The following is a 15,655-nucleotide window of genomic DNA, read 5'->3' on the forward strand; positions in this document are numbered from 1 at the left end:
TATTTTTTTAAGTGACTATTATTTTTTTGTGATATGGAAATTGGTCAAAAGAATTCTGAAATGTTAGTGGCATTAAATTTCCATATGATAAAATTCTTATTAAAAGTAATATAACTTGACTGTGAAGTATATCATTATTGTTAGATAAAATGACTCGTATAATGATAAAACATTTAGCTCATCGCCGACCCCTATATTCGCTATTAGCAAGTCATGTTTACAGGTTAGTGTTAATCTAACAGCTTTTTTCGTGCAACTGTTATTCTGAATTATTCTAGATTATATTTATGTAAAACAACTTCAGCAGTGTTTTAGAAAAATGTGTTCTCTCTGTAGTTGGTGACCTAAAGTGGTGTTGGGGGGGGGGGGGGGGCTGCAGTAATTCATAGCCCCGGGGCCCAGTGAGCTCTTAATGCGGCCCTGCATATTTTGTGCATAAAACTGTTAATATAAGAATGCTTTCTTCCTCACACACTTACCGGTAGCTGCCTGGATAATCATGCACATGATCGCGTCTCGTTCTTCGGGCTGAGCTTTGGCACTTGAAGCGCGAATGATGCAGCAAGAGTATAGACAAGCCAATCATAACTATAAGTAAGTTAGAGAGGCGGGACTAAGGAAAGGTAAAGCCAATCATATTAGCGATGTGAATTTTGGAGGCGGGACTCATCTGTTAACCGTTTGTGTGCCACAAATAGCGCTATTTTTCTTTATATACGAGTTTAAATCTCATTTAAATGATTCCTGAATAAATTCATGTTAAAATAAATAAGCAACAAGTAAAAAACACAAGAAACAGACAGACATCAGTTGTTATATGAATAAAAATCATATTTTTATTTTTTTTTTAAAAGCACCCCAGAAAAAAGGGCACTTTCTCTCCAGGAATAAAAAGGGCAGGTGCTCAAGCCCCCTTTGATGTCTATGTGTGCACGTGCCTGCTTCTTATCAAACTACACTCTTAAAAATAAAGGTGCTTAAAAGGTTTTTCACAGTGATGCCATAGAAGAACCATTTTCAGTTCCGCAAAGAACCATTCAGTCAAAGGTTCTATTAAAGAATCATTACTTTCATACCTTTTAATAAACTAAAGAACCTTTTTTACTACAAAGAACCTTTTGTGAAAAAGAAAAAAACATCTTAGGATTTTCTTTGTGCAATTATTCAGCCAATAAATGTTATTCTATGGCATCATGAAGCACCTTTATTTTTAAGTGTGCACTGATTTATCTGCTGTATACTGTTTATCAAATTAACATCCAATTTTGCACAAACTCTGATTCTCACAGAAATTATTCCTCCTGGAAAGGCATTAGCCATTGTTCTCGATCATACTGCCATAAAACTAACTTGGGAAGTTCCCAAAGAGTTGACAGGAAACTTAAAAATTAAATATAAGGTGACGGCTCACTCTGAATACTGGAATGAAACTCATGAAAACAGTGTAACCCAGAATACTTTCATCTTTAATGGTTTAAAGTCGGGAACAAACTACACCTTCAGTGTCAGTGTTGTGGCTGGCAATGATGAGAGTGATCCAGTCTTTGCTTATAATATGACAGGTACATTTCTTGCCCCATGTTTTATTTTGTAGCTAATACATCTATAAGACATTTGTAAACACTTCATGTTTCATGACTGCAGTGTATTTTTGTGGCTGGAGTTTGTGTTTCTGTCATGTATTTATTGTGATGTTTAACAAGGACATCTTTATTTTTATTTTAGTGCCTAATAAGATGAAAGTGACATTTGCAGTGATGTGCACCAGTAAAACATCACTTTACTGTAGCTTGGATACAACTCTGGAAGATATAAAAAACAAGGTGAGAGATGAACACAGCAAACTTTACAAAGCATCCTCTTAAAAATAAAGATGCTAAACCTGTTCTTCACAACAATGACATAGAAGGAACATTCAGTCAAAGGATTTTAAAGAATACGTTTTTACTTTTTTTACTTTCAAACAAACAAAATGGGAAAACAACACTTCATCATATCTATATTTTTTTCTCTGCTTATAAACTCTTAAATATGGGTATTTTTATTCAAAAATATTTATTTTTAGCAAAAAGCTGAAATAATGCATTTTTGTGAAGGAATATTGTTAGAGATCAGATTCAGATTGGATAAGTGCGCCATCTAGTGGATAATGGGTGTATTACAAATTAAATGATTTCATTTTAATTTTCAAAGTGATGATGCCTTTTCCCTGCCAAATTAAAAAATAATTGATGCATTGACATTTCGTTTTCACTCCAATCTCAAGGCAAGACTGCTATTTTTAAAATTAAAAGGCAAACTTGAAAAGGAATCTGTAAATAAGTTTTAAAAAAGGCTTTTTATTCATGCAATAATAGTGACAAAAATCAAATTAAAATGTAAAGTTCAGTTTAATGTAATGTTCCCTTCTATTTTTAATTTTCTTCTTGTATACAAATTCAATGTAAATCAGTGAGTGGGGTTTACTTGCTCAAATAATGGAGATTGGCTGAAGCATTATTGCCAACTTAGTGACTTTATTGCTACATTTAGCGACTTTTAGACCCATTTAGACAAACCTAGGAACTGTTTGGATGAATCTTAGCTCCACGAGTGCCGGGTCTTGCTGTGCTGGTGAAATGTGCGTCTTTCTCATTGTCTACACTCAACATTTAGACCGTACGAGCTGACGCATGGACTCTGGTCTGAAATGAAATGTGCTGTTCTGCTTAGTCATCCCACTGTACCAATTAGACGCCGAGTGGAAAGTCACTTAGCGTTGGTTCCTCCTTTGAAACCGTTCTTAAACAAAACGATGTTTTGTGCATGCAAATCTCATCCATGCGTAAGCTCGTATGGTCTAAATATTGCTCACTGCAGCTCCATGAACAGAGTGTAGACGCCGAGACAGCAAGACCCGACACTCGTGGGGCAATACAAGCGACACGGTAGCCTCTCTGTACAGATGTGAAGCTAAGATTCATCCAAACAGTAGCTAGGTTTGTCTAAATGGGTCTAAAAGTCATTAAATGTAGCAATAACATTGAAAAAGAAAACCAATAAATAAAAGAAAACATAAAATTAAAACTGAACTTTAAATTTAAATTTTGTCACTAATATTGCTTGGGGATGAAAACAAAGACTTTAAAAAAAATCTATTTACAGATTCCTTTTTAAGTTTGGCTTTTAATCTTGATATTGTCAGTCATGCCTCGAGATTGAATTGAAAATGAAATGTCAAATCATCAATTTAATTAAATTTTTCAGTTTGACAGAAAAAAGATGCATTATCACTTTGAAAATAAAATAATTGAATTGAATGTTCAAATTTTTATTTTATCATTTAATTTTTTTAATTTTGGATACAGTTTGCCATTTTATTTTTATTTAAGCATTTAATTAATTAATTTAAAATTGGCCGGAAAAAGCTTCAATACTTTATATTTATACCATGTTCATTTGTAGTGCTAAAGAAGAAGACGAAAGCAAACTTATCACTGCTCACAAACCTAGATTGTATATTGATATTATAGAAATGAACACATTTACATTTATTTCATAGGATTGCAAAAATTTTCATAGGATTGCAAAAAATTTTAACCTTAAGGTTAAAAATGAAGTATAGTCATGTTTTAGTTAAAGGCTCCTCCAACTAAAATTAAATCATTGAATCTGTTTTGTATTTCAGCTTAAAAATCAGTTTGAAAATAAATATATAGATGTCTACTGGGAACTCAAAGAGATTAAAAGAAAATGATGTTATCACAATCCCTACAACAAAAACTTGGTTTGTAAAACCAACCTGACAATACAACATGTTTTTATTGTTATCAAATAATAAAATAACAAAATATTCACAATTTATATTAACTTCTGACTCTTATGTAACTTTTAAATTTATTCACCCATTTCTCAGGATCACTGCCCTGCGGTCTTTATACCCAGACTTACTACTGATATAAATAACAGCAAAACAGAAGTCACAGACTATCGGTTAAGTTTCAACTTCATTTAGTTGCAGTTCCTCATCAAGTTTATCATATTTCTTTCAAATTTCTTGTGTTGCATTGCTTGAATTATTGGAGATTAATATTTATGTATATTTTCATTATTACAATCAAAATTATATCATATTTTTCTTTATAGTTTTTATTTTCATATTTTCATGCATTTATGTCTCTACTGCCTGTTTAAAAAATGTAGCTGCTTTGCATCAATGTTAAATTGTGGATAGAAATAGAATTTAATTTGCAGATTATATGTGCAGAAAATATTATTCCTTGATAGTTATTTAACAACAAGTAATGAAAAATAATTATATCTTGATTGTTACAAAATGATAAATGTCATAAATTGTTAAATATATTGTACATCCTTAAATATAAAGGTGCCAAAAAGGTTCATCATTTTCCGTCAAAAGATTTTAAAAGCATCATGTCTTTCTTAGAACCTTTTTACAAAGAACCTTTTGTGAAACAGGACGTTTTTGTGGATGTTAAAGTTTTTTTATTTAACCATATAGGGTGACAAATAATGTTTCAGGAACCTTTACTGTATGTAAGAGTGTACTGACTTATCTTTAAAGTGACTGCTGTCTCTTCACATTTCTAGTTAAAGATGGGTTTTGTTTTCTGGTCAATCTTTAGGTAAATTTTCTCTTGTGTTTTATTATTTCTGTCAGTGTATATGCATTAGTGAAATTATTGATTCATGTTTGCTTGGTTTTCACATGTCAAAACAGCATCATAAATAAAACCTAACTATGTGCTCAACAGTTGTTGTGGTTGTTTTTTTGTGTGGGGGGTCTTTGATTCCTAGGGGACGCAAGCATACATTCAAGTAAAACTCAACAAAATGTTCAATAGATTATGGTTCAATCTGACTAGTCTCTTGTACCCAGGTAATCTTACCATAAACTTTACATTACAAAAGCTTCATTGAGGTGTATTAAATCTCAGCATTCTTCTCAGAGTCTCGTGTGAGATGTGCACACAATAAATATCTGTTTAACTGATCTGGGGCGCCTTTCCCAAAAGCATCGTTAGCCAACTATGGTTGGAAGTTCCATCATTTCAGCATAGTTCAACAATTCGGGTGTTTCCCGAAACCATAGTTCCAGCGGGCATTCACAAACTGCATCACAAACTTGTGTGGTTGTAACAACAGCTGTTGAGCTGTGGTTAGAAGCATAGTTCCTTGTTATTATGACATGTAAGCAATATGCAGTGCATGCTTTATCCATCATTCTAAATATATACAAAGTCCAATTTACGTCTTTTAGTGTGTAAACAGAATTAGCAATGTTTTTTAAAGGTGTGCATGCATGTAATCCTACGGGCTTTAAGACCCTGGGTAATGCCTAGGAGGAGGGATGTAAGAAAGTACTTGCTCATTTATGAATTATCTTAAAATAAAACAACAGAGGACTAAATCACGATAACAAAATCAGTTTTCCGAGTCAATTTATGTTATTTACAGCAATAATCTGACATTAAATTAATTTGAACAGATTAATTAGTACTCCACCTCCCATGTGACATCATCAACTATGTTGTTGAACCAACATGGTTCAAACAACTAATGTGCAATGAAGTTACTATGTTTTCAGAAACAGTCTTGACTAGGTTCGTTTCTCCAATATGCATCGTACTACGGTGGTTCAGCAGCGAGTTATGTCATTGTTCGGGAAAAAACACTCCAGGGGTGCATTTCCGTAACAACGACGTAACTTGCTGCTGAACCAACATAGTACGATGCAAAGTTAGAGAAACTAACTACCTTGTCACAACTGTCTCACGAAAGTATAGTAACTTTGTCGCACATTCGTCGTTTGAACCATGTTGTGTCACGTAGGAGGTGAAGCACTAATTAATTTGCGCAAATTGATTTAATGTCAGATTATTGCTGTAAATAACATATATTGCATCGGAAGACTGATTTTGTTATCGTGATTTAGATATCTGTGGTTTATTTTCAAGATATTTCATTCATGCGCAAGTTTCCTCTTACGTCACTCCTCCCAGGGATTCCCGGGGTCTTAAAGCTCGTAGGACTGTGACCACATCCACATTTATCAAGTGCTGCGCTTTAATTCTGTTTACAACATTAAATACGTTAAATAAAATGTTTATATATTTAGAATGATGGATATAGAATGTACTACATGCTCTTTTGCTTATTTTCTTCAAAAGCATGATCAATGTAAGTCTACTGTACATATTATTATAACAAGGAACTATGCTTCTAACGACAGGTGAAGAGCTGTCGTTCCAACAACACAAGTTTGGGATGTAGCTTGCGAATGTTCCTTTGAACTATGGTTTCGGGAAACACCAAATCCTTGACCTTTGTCCATAAAAACGTAACTTACGACAGTAGTTGGCTAAGGGGCCAGTCACACCAAAAGCGCTTTAAATGCTTGCAAACGCAAGGCGCGACGCACTGCCTTTTTTACAAAAGAGCAGTGCGACGCGGCTTTTCTTATTGCTAAGCAACCACCAAGTCAGCTGTCTTGTCAATCAAATATTGAAGCGTGAGCGCTCTTTTGCTGTTAACTGTCATATTAGCAGAAACTTTAAAAAGAAACGCTTGCTCTGAACTTGTTTGAGAGGTGCACAAACACGCAGGAGAAAGTGAGGGAGTGGAGTCCGGTTCTTCAAAGCAACTGTAAACTTCCCTCATCACAACGTAAGGCCCGCCTCTCCCCTCATTCGATTGGACAATGGAAAGACGTGAATGACGTCGGGCGCTTCTCCGCTTCTTCAAAAACGCGTGTGCGGCAGGCGGCTAAAAACCGCAAAGCGCTCGGCGCGCATAAACAGCGCGCAAACGCGCCCTGCCCATAGAATATCATTCAAAAAAGGCGCCTGCAACTGCCATAAACGCTTTTGGTGTGACTGGCCCCTAACAATGCTTTTGGGAAACGCACCCCTGATCAGATGTAGTTTAATCAATTAATGTAACAGAGCAGTGAATCAAATAATCAATTGTAACTTGATTTTTTGTTATATAAGAGGTCATCAACCGAAAAGGTCCTGGTTACTGAAATATAACAGTTTTTGCACCAAGCCCAGAAAACTGTCGTTCCAGGAATATGCCAATGTGTGACGTTGTAGAGATTTTAAACACCACCTCCAAACTGAAATGGCAACAACTACTTTTGTAGCCCTGCCCACTGATTCGTGTGTAGGTAAGTAACACGTGACGCAAGCAAACCGTATGCTATGGAGCTTCCCAAAGCAGCAAACATGCCTTTAAAGATTGCCAAAGTTTATACAGTGTCCGGTTGTGCACGAACACAGTCGCTGTATAACATTAGGAATGCGTGGTTGAAGTTTGTTTTTAAAGAAGTTCCAGCTCGCGTAGGGAAAACAGAGACTTCATTGTACCCCAGATTTATTTGTAAAGAAGTCAATGCTGGATTTACAGAGTGACTTTGATTTAAAAGCAATGTTGTAACATCAATATTGGATCTGTATTTTTTCTACATTTTCAGTATTTTGCAAAACCAATAATAAAAAAAAACAATATCACAAAAAGATCAATAAAACAGACAAGGAAAAGTAAATGACAAATATAAGCACAATGTAACAAGCACAGATTCTATTCTTAGGGTTCATCAAAATTGAAACCTCTTTCAGATAGCAGAAATCATTGCAGGAAATTAATTGTATTCACGAGGACGATAATATACAAAACATAATTTTACTGGATTTTCACAAAAGATCCCAGAATTATGACCCTAGCTGTCCCAGCAAAGGTATTTTTTTGTGATTTACTGTTTTCTACATAAATTCATCCTACAGTATATGATGTAAAGAACATACAGTATAGTGAAAATATAACCTTGATATCTTTAATAATGACTAAGATCAGTCAAAGATTGAAATCAATCTGAAATTCATTATGTAAAATCAAACTTTGATGCTCCTAAACTCAGACTTAGATTATGAAACTTGGGTTTCACAGACAGTCTGACAATTTTTTTTCATTTCCCCAGCGTCTATGGGCTCACTATATTTGCATATTGAAATAACAACTGAATATACAGCAGATGTTATATTGTTTTGCAAATATGAGCCAAACACCTTTTATAGTCTGCTATAATAAGCTTTGAAACGTCCTGTGCTAAACATTAAATAACCATAAATATTGATGTCTAGTTTGAGACTTTATCCTATTTTCAGTCATGGTTTTGTCTGAATCGTGACAATTGTGTGAAATTACAGTGTTGTGTAAAGTATTCACTTCACTTTTTTACTTCCTCTGTTTTACATCTTTTTATTACCCTTATTATCTACTTCCTGTGGTCTGTATTCTCAACAAAAGCAGTCAGCAGAATCTATATTGGTTCATAAGAAGACAAAACTGTTAAGCAGTGAGCAGCTTCATCAAGTACTTTACCTGCAGTTCTGACCCGTTATCATGAGTAAGTTCGAAATATCTTTAAATGAACAGCATTTAAATATCTGTCTGCTAAATGTTCTGTATATTTCAATTGTTTAATTTATAATTGTTTACTCCAAAGGGTTTCCGGTGATATTTTTTATATTGCTACCAGCATGCATTTATGGAGACATCATGAACATAGACACAACTGGAGCATCAGAGAAAACAGCCAAACAGGACAAATTAACTGTAAAGGGTACGAGCATCACGGGTCATTTTTATAAAATGTACCTCAGATATCTACAGTACACATTATGTTAACAATGATTTATTCATGTAAAGGGTGTTGCAGCTTCTAAAAAACTGGCTGAGACTGATCTGAACCGAATGGGGAAATACAAGAGTAAAATCATTAAAGTTGGCAAAGCAAAGCAAATGGACCCAGCTGTGATCGCTGCCATCATATCCAGAGAGTCTAGAGCTGGAGCTGCACTGAAGAATGGGTGGGGTGATCGTGGAAATGGTTTCGGCCTCATGCAGGTTGGTTTTGAGAAATGGGTGCGTTCTGTTTGATAATACAAGACTGGGAATAAACATTTTTGAACATATTCTGTTTTTTGTCTTTGTACTTCTCTTTTTAGGTTGACAAACGCTATCACAAACCTGTTGGTGCATGGGACAGTGAAGAGCATATTAAACAAGGAACTGATATACTCGTCAACTCTATTAAACAAATTAAAACAAAATTTCCCAAATGGACAGAGGATCAATGTTTAAAAGGTATGTAAAAATGAACCTATATACGTCCTAAATAAACCACATACTGTATGCAAAGTGTCATAGTGAACTGCTTTATTGTCATTAACATTGACTGACATTTTTATAGATTTTATTATTTATATGTGGATGACAATTGATTTATTGATATTTAGGGTAGACCAGTTGTCACACTTTTTCACTTTAGTGAATATTTGTTTGGTCAGATTCGTTTCAAGCTGATACAGAATATATGCAAATAGAGATAGTTCACTGTCATGCCATTTTATCCCCCCCATGTTGTTATTCAGAACCCAAATGCCTTTTAAACAAAGTGTTATTTTAGGTTTTCTGGTTACTATGGGAGTGGATGGTGACTGCACTTGAGCTATATCATTTAAGTGTCATGTCATTAGTTTTTGCAATTTTCTGCCATTTCTAATGGAAATGTAGAAATTATTATATAGTCCAAAATGTTATTTTTTCCTATGGTTTCCAGTTGATCAAGAAATGCTTACGAAGATATTCGCGATCGGGTTTTTTTAAGTGGTATTTTGCAGCGCTGTACTAACTGCATTTAAAGTTATAGGCAAAACATTTGTCCGACCACTAGGTGAGGCTGAAACGAAACTCTGTAAGCACCCTATAAGTTTCTGACTGCCATCACCGGTAGCAAGTGTTGGGCCAATTAGCGCAATTTTGGCCTCAAATCCATTTTTTCACACTCTACCTTAAAGTTCGTTTGCACGGTATACGACAATGTATTGGGATCAAAATTCTTTTGATAACTTTTTGTCTTGAGTGTCTTAATATGCGATTTTTGTGGCAATCGGACAAAAGCTCTAGGAGGAGTTTGAAAAAGTATGTTTTTCAAACAATTCAAAATGGCGGGAAAATTGGCATGACGGAAAATGACATCGTAGTGTGCAATCGAATCAGCATGAGCTAAGGATTCAGAAGAAAAATAGAATAAGAAGAATAATTTAATTTCTTCATCTTACACATAAAAACTTATAAGCAAAAACATAAAGTAAAAATCTGGACTGTTGGTGGCGCTAGCGGGTTTAAGATAGAGATCCCAAATTTGCTGTGGTAACATTACAGACTGACACTTCATAACTTTCCTACGTATACTACTAAGGGTTGCCATAGATGCAATGACAAAAGAAGAAGAAAACTAACGGCTTCAATGGGGGTCTTTCCATCTTCTAGCCTATATAAATATGGGTTAATTATTGTAAATAAAAATTGAGCACTCAGTTGGATCAAGTAAACTATAATGTCTCATGTTTGGTACAATGTCTGTTGTAGGAGGAATATCAGCTTACAATGCAGGTGTGAAGAATGTGCGCTCATATGAGCGCATGGACATCGGCACCACAGGAAACGACTACGCTAATGATGTTGTTGCCAGAGCCCAGTGGTATAAAAGCAAAGGTTATTAAACAACTACTGGCCTGAATCATCTGTTTGAATAAATAACAACTTGATTATGCATTTCTATAATTATTATTTTAAAAATACTTTGATTTTAACACTTTTGAATGCTAGCAGTCTTAAGTAAACATTTTTAGTGTACTAGATTTCAGTCAGCGCATTTAAGCAATTTTTTGCCAGTGTGTGTGATTACAGCCTTGTGAGTTTTTATTTGCTTTCTCTTTTTATGCATCTCTCTTTTTATTTCTTTTTTTAACGTTGCCCTCCAGCCTGTGAAAAGAGCTGGAGTCTTTATAGATACATAAGTTTGCCTCCTAATAAATCTGCATACATGATTCATGGACTGTGTCTAGTTTTTTCCAAGACTCTTTTTTAATTTGTATAAAGCATTGTGATTCATTAACTTTAGCCTTCTCAGAAACAAAATACAAGTTTATGTCATTTGAATAAGACATGTAAGACAGAAAATATATAAGACAGAAATGCCTTATATCCCTCAATCTGGCTAGACCACCAGGTCCCAACACTGATTTTCTAAAAGAGTTTGCAGATTTCCTCTTAGGCCTATTTTGGTTAATGCTGATAAAGCACTTATAGATTTTATCATCCATAACACAAATGATGCTTTACAGACGTATTGAACTCTTTTGGAGTCAAGCAAAACATCAACAAACCCACCCATCACCTTAATCACGCGCTAACTTTTTAATATCTTTTTATAACTTTTTATAGCAAATCAATCTCACACATATAGAAATTCTGTCCCAAAATGAGGAAGTCACTGGGAGTAATAAATGTTACTTTCTTTCTGACATTTAAACCTGATTTACTTTAACACTGAACAACTCAACAACTACCATAGCTATAACCCCCCAAGAGCAGCTGCAAAACATTTAATAGACCTCATACTAACTAAACCAATAAAATAGCTTCTATCTGTTATAATATAGCCTCTTTTTAATATTATTCACTCTAGGGGGATGTCCCAAGACCTTTCAACTGGTTTAAAACACACTTAAGGGTTTTTCAGACCTGTAGATTGATAGACTGAATTAAGTTGAATAGACTATTTTATTCTGTGTGAATTTTCTTTTCATAGCAGTAATGTACTGGTAGTGTTACAACTTTGCATATACTGGAAAATTGCCAAGACTGTATGTGTGATAACAGCTGTTATTTGTTCTGTTTTTCTTTGTAACACCCTGGTTAATATAGTAGCTTTTGCATGGCAAATGAAAGTTGTTTTTTTTTCATTTCTTTGTAGGTCTTAAAAAAGCTTGATCAGGGCTGCGGTCAGCCAAAGATGAAAGAGTGCTAATTAATAATACATTTATTTTATTTATTTATTTTTATTTAATAATATAAGAATTTTTTTAATGTTTATAAGGTAAAGCAATGTTAATTGTATTTTTTTATTGTCTATTGTCTACTTTTATCACTGCATAGTTTCCTCTGGTTATGCTCTGACACAGACTGTATCACATATTTTTTGCGTATGATTCTTACATGGCTTTGTTTTGTAACAACAACAAAGATTTAATTGTTAAAATTAATGTAAACACTTTTTTTTAGAAACATATTATTAAGCCTGTGTTTGGTGTCTGCATCACCCCTAGTTTGCACATTGTTTTCTTTCACTCTGTAAAGTAGCCTTCGCCACCCCATTTAATTCTAGACTAAGGGTGTCATTTGCATATAGCATTATTTTTTGCTGTTTGCCCCCAGATGGACGCCAGATTCTGTATTGCTAGAGGCTCAATAGAGGCTTACATTTTTCCAGGAAGTTCAACACTGTGTGTTGATGAGACTGGATACCTTTATTAAAGCCGGTCTGATTTGCATTAATAATATCGGGAATCATTGATTATAGGCGCAGTTTTGCCAGAATCATAGCCAGTATCTTTATATGAACATTTAAAAGGCTTATGGGTTTATACTGTATGGTCCTTTGTTTAGGGTCTTTACCCTTTTTATATAAGTGTAATTGCAGCAGTTGTGGTAATAGCATCTATAACAGAGGATTCCTCAAATTATTTCATTAGACCTTATATCCATTCACTTTGTCCTGCAATATTTAAAGGTGCAGTGTGTCATTTTTAGAAGGATCTCTTGACAGAAATGCAAAATAATATACAAAACTATATTATCAGTAGTGTAATAAAGACCTTTCATAATGAACCGTTATGTGTTTATTACCTTAAAACGATAGCTTTTTATCTACATACACCGAGGGTCCCCTTACATGGAAGTCGCCATTTTGTGCCACCATTTTTCTACAGAAGCCCTTAACGGACAATTTTTTACTAAGTTGTCTCCGACAATTACATATTTATTTGGTGGCGGCTACCGTAACTTCTGTTTGTGTTTCAAAAGCGAGGGGTGAGCAGTGGACTAAGCCATTGGTTGCAATTCGCAAGCTTACCACTAGATACCGCTAAAATTTACACACTGCACCTTTAAAAATATTAAACTGAAAACCATTATGTCTGGGATTTCTCTGACTGTAAAGTGGAAATAGCAAACTTAACTTCTAGCAAAGATTAGAGGGGTTTCTAATCAATCAGGCTGTCTGATTATTTTTTGGTATTTCTAAGTTGTCAAGAATCAGAAGTTGTCAGTTGCTGACGCTATGGGGCGTGACACGCGTCCTTATATAAGTCCGGGATCAAGCGTCAAGAGCTCATTAATTTTCTCCTTCAGCGCGAACCTCTCGCTGCTCCGAAGAAGAAGAAGCCTTACTAGCTGTCAATACAAGCCCTGCAGTGGAATCCAGGTCTAGCGTCTCCCCCTGCCACTTTCCGGCTGAGAACCGAAGATAGCCTTCGCTTGCCATGGTACGAGCCCTGAAGAGGTCTCCCCTGCGGCCGCCCGGTAAGATCAATATTTTTAATATAAAGCTATAAGCTAAAAGAGCAGACGCTGTTGTAATAGCGTCCAGCACAGCGGCTCGAGTGAGCCTCTCTGCTATAAATTTCCTCCGAGCGCATCGCCGGTCTGGGACCTCCCACGCCGAGACCGCTCTCATATGCACGGTTGTTCTATCTATGTTCCTTGCTCCTCCTGCTGTTCCTCTCTAGCGTTCTGTCACAACGCAACCGTTCATGCTTTACACTCACAGAGTCCCTCACACAGTCAGCTGCGAGATCTCTGGCGCGCTTATATGCATTCCCTCCGAGTGCATCACCGGGTGATGACCGCTCATACGATGCATGGCTGTTCTATCTGTGCTACATGCTCCCCTCTGCTGTTCCTGTCTTGTTGAGATGAACAAGCGGCGGATCTGTAGAACTAAGATAGATGCATAGGACAAGCAAACACGCGGAGTCCCTCGCTCCTCCCTCTTCAGTGGCGAGGTCTCTTACGGCGCATTCACACGGGGCGTAGGCGTTAACGCTTAACAGAAGGCTTGTCTGAAGCGTGGCCAACAGCCAATCACAGTGGCCGCTACACATGCTCCGTTCTTCCATAAACGTAATTGGCTGGCTCTGTCTAGGTACTTTGCATAAGGCGATCTGATTGGTTGACGCACGCGTTGCCGCTTGAAAAATTGAGAAATGTTCAACTTCTGCCGCGAGCAACGGCACTGACGCGGCGCCGACGGATCCACAATTCAGTTCGGCAACGCATGACGTCACCCATTAAAAGTGAATGGGAAGCGTTAACGCTGATGCCCCGTGTGAATGCGCCGTTAGCGGCTTCTTAAGGGCTCGTTATAGTCATGCGTAGGTCCTACAGCGTAGCCGCGACGGCGTAGGTTCCACGTCGGTTTTCATTTATACTTTTGCGTCGTCCTCCACGTCGACGTGCAAACACATGCGCAAACCGCTGGTAGGCAGTATCCACGCGTGTAACCACAGTAGCAGCGCGACCGTCAGAGAAGAAGAAGCTTAGCAGGTTAATCCACAAACGAACAAGAAACAGCAACTTGTTGTGGATGATTTGAGAAGACAAGCAATGATGGAAGTAAATGAACAGCGACTTTTGTTGCAGTTTGAGTTAAATTACTCCTTAAATTGGCTTATCTTTGTTTTCACCATCGCAAACGGAAATACCTATGACACAGTTTTTTTACCTGACTGGAGGGGTTCTGGTGGACCAATCACAGCGCTTGCAGTCCGCGTAGATCTGACACGCTGTTAAAATTTTTGCGAGGTGCGCGTCAGGCTACGCACAGGCTACGGATAGCCTACGCTACGTAGCTACGGCGTAGAACTTACGCACGATTATAAATCGCCCTTTAGAGTTAGCATGCGGTCTTAAGTCAATGTTTTCTGTAAATCTGAGTCTATTTTGCATTTTTTAGAGTTCAGCCACTAAAAGGGATGGTCTTTGATTCCTAGGGGACACAAGCATACATTCAAGTGAAACTGTTTTTAATGTGAACTAGAAAGTTTTTCTATGTTCACTAGACCAGGGTTCAATCTGACTAGTCTTCTGTAACCAGGAAAAACTACATACATTTTACATTACAAAAAGCTTCATTGAGGTGTAGTGAGTCTCATGTGAGATATGCAAAAATATATGTTTAGCAATTAATTTAATACCTACAGCCATGAGTTAAAAGAGTCTTAACTGTACCCTTTCCCCGCCAGCATTTTTTTAAAAAGTTGCCAGCAAGAGCCAGAATTTTTATGATTTTCACAAAAGTTTAATGGCTTCCAGAACTTTTTCTTCTTTAAATATATAAACATACAATACATCAAATGAAAGAACAGACCCTCTGTTTTTTATGTTTTTAAACAAATCCTATTTTCACCTCTCAGATATGGGTAGGTTTCTATAAAAATAGCAAATTTGGAGCAAAAAGCTGAGATAATTGCATTTTTGTAAAGGGCATTTGTAAAAGATCAGGGGCTGTATTCACAAAGAATTTTATCTTACCACTAAGAGTACTCCTACTGTAAATCGCACTAAAAGATTTTAGCTAGGAGTTTTCTCTTTAAAGTTATTCACAGCGCCTTTCAGACCTACTTTTAGTAAGGAAAAATGACAACTCCTAAACTAAGAGTGAGTCTCCGTTGCTACGGATGACGTCAATTATCATGCTCGAGCTTCCTCTGACAACTAGGTGATTGGTTGTTAGATGACAGGGCTG

The 15,655-nt window shown here is 36.2% G+C and overlaps 1 protein-coding gene and 1 long non-coding RNA gene across 2 annotated transcripts; both read left to right on the forward strand.

Moving 5' to 3' along the window:
• The first annotated feature begins 1,295 nt into the window (after positions 1-1,295).
• LOC141350120 (uncharacterized) lies at positions 1,296-4,728 on the forward strand. The gene is made up of 4 exons (XR_012358094.1): positions 1,296-1,562; positions 1,726-1,823; positions 3,668-3,766; positions 3,896-4,728. It is a non-coding gene; the product is annotated as an uncharacterized lncRNA (long non-coding RNA).
• A 3,523-nt stretch (positions 4,729-8,251) lies between these two features.
• Positions 8,252-10,895, forward strand: LOC129422853 (lysozyme g). The gene is made up of 5 exons (XM_073854096.1): positions 8,252-8,407; positions 8,507-8,615; positions 8,703-8,907; positions 9,009-9,147; positions 10,435-10,895. The coding sequence occupies exons 1-5, from the start codon at positions 8,404-8,406 to the stop codon at positions 10,566-10,568; spliced, it is 591 nt and encodes a 196-aa protein (XP_073710197.1). The 5' UTR covers positions 8,252-8,403; the 3' UTR covers positions 10,569-10,895.
• Positions 10,896-15,655: the final 4,760 nt, after the last annotated feature.

This window comes from Misgurnus anguillicaudatus, chromosome 16 (assembly GCF_027580225.2).
Source record: "Misgurnus anguillicaudatus chromosome 16, ASM2758022v2, whole genome shotgun sequence".
Classification (NCBI taxonomy): Eukaryota; Metazoa; Chordata; class Actinopteri; order Cypriniformes; family Cobitidae; genus Misgurnus; species Misgurnus anguillicaudatus.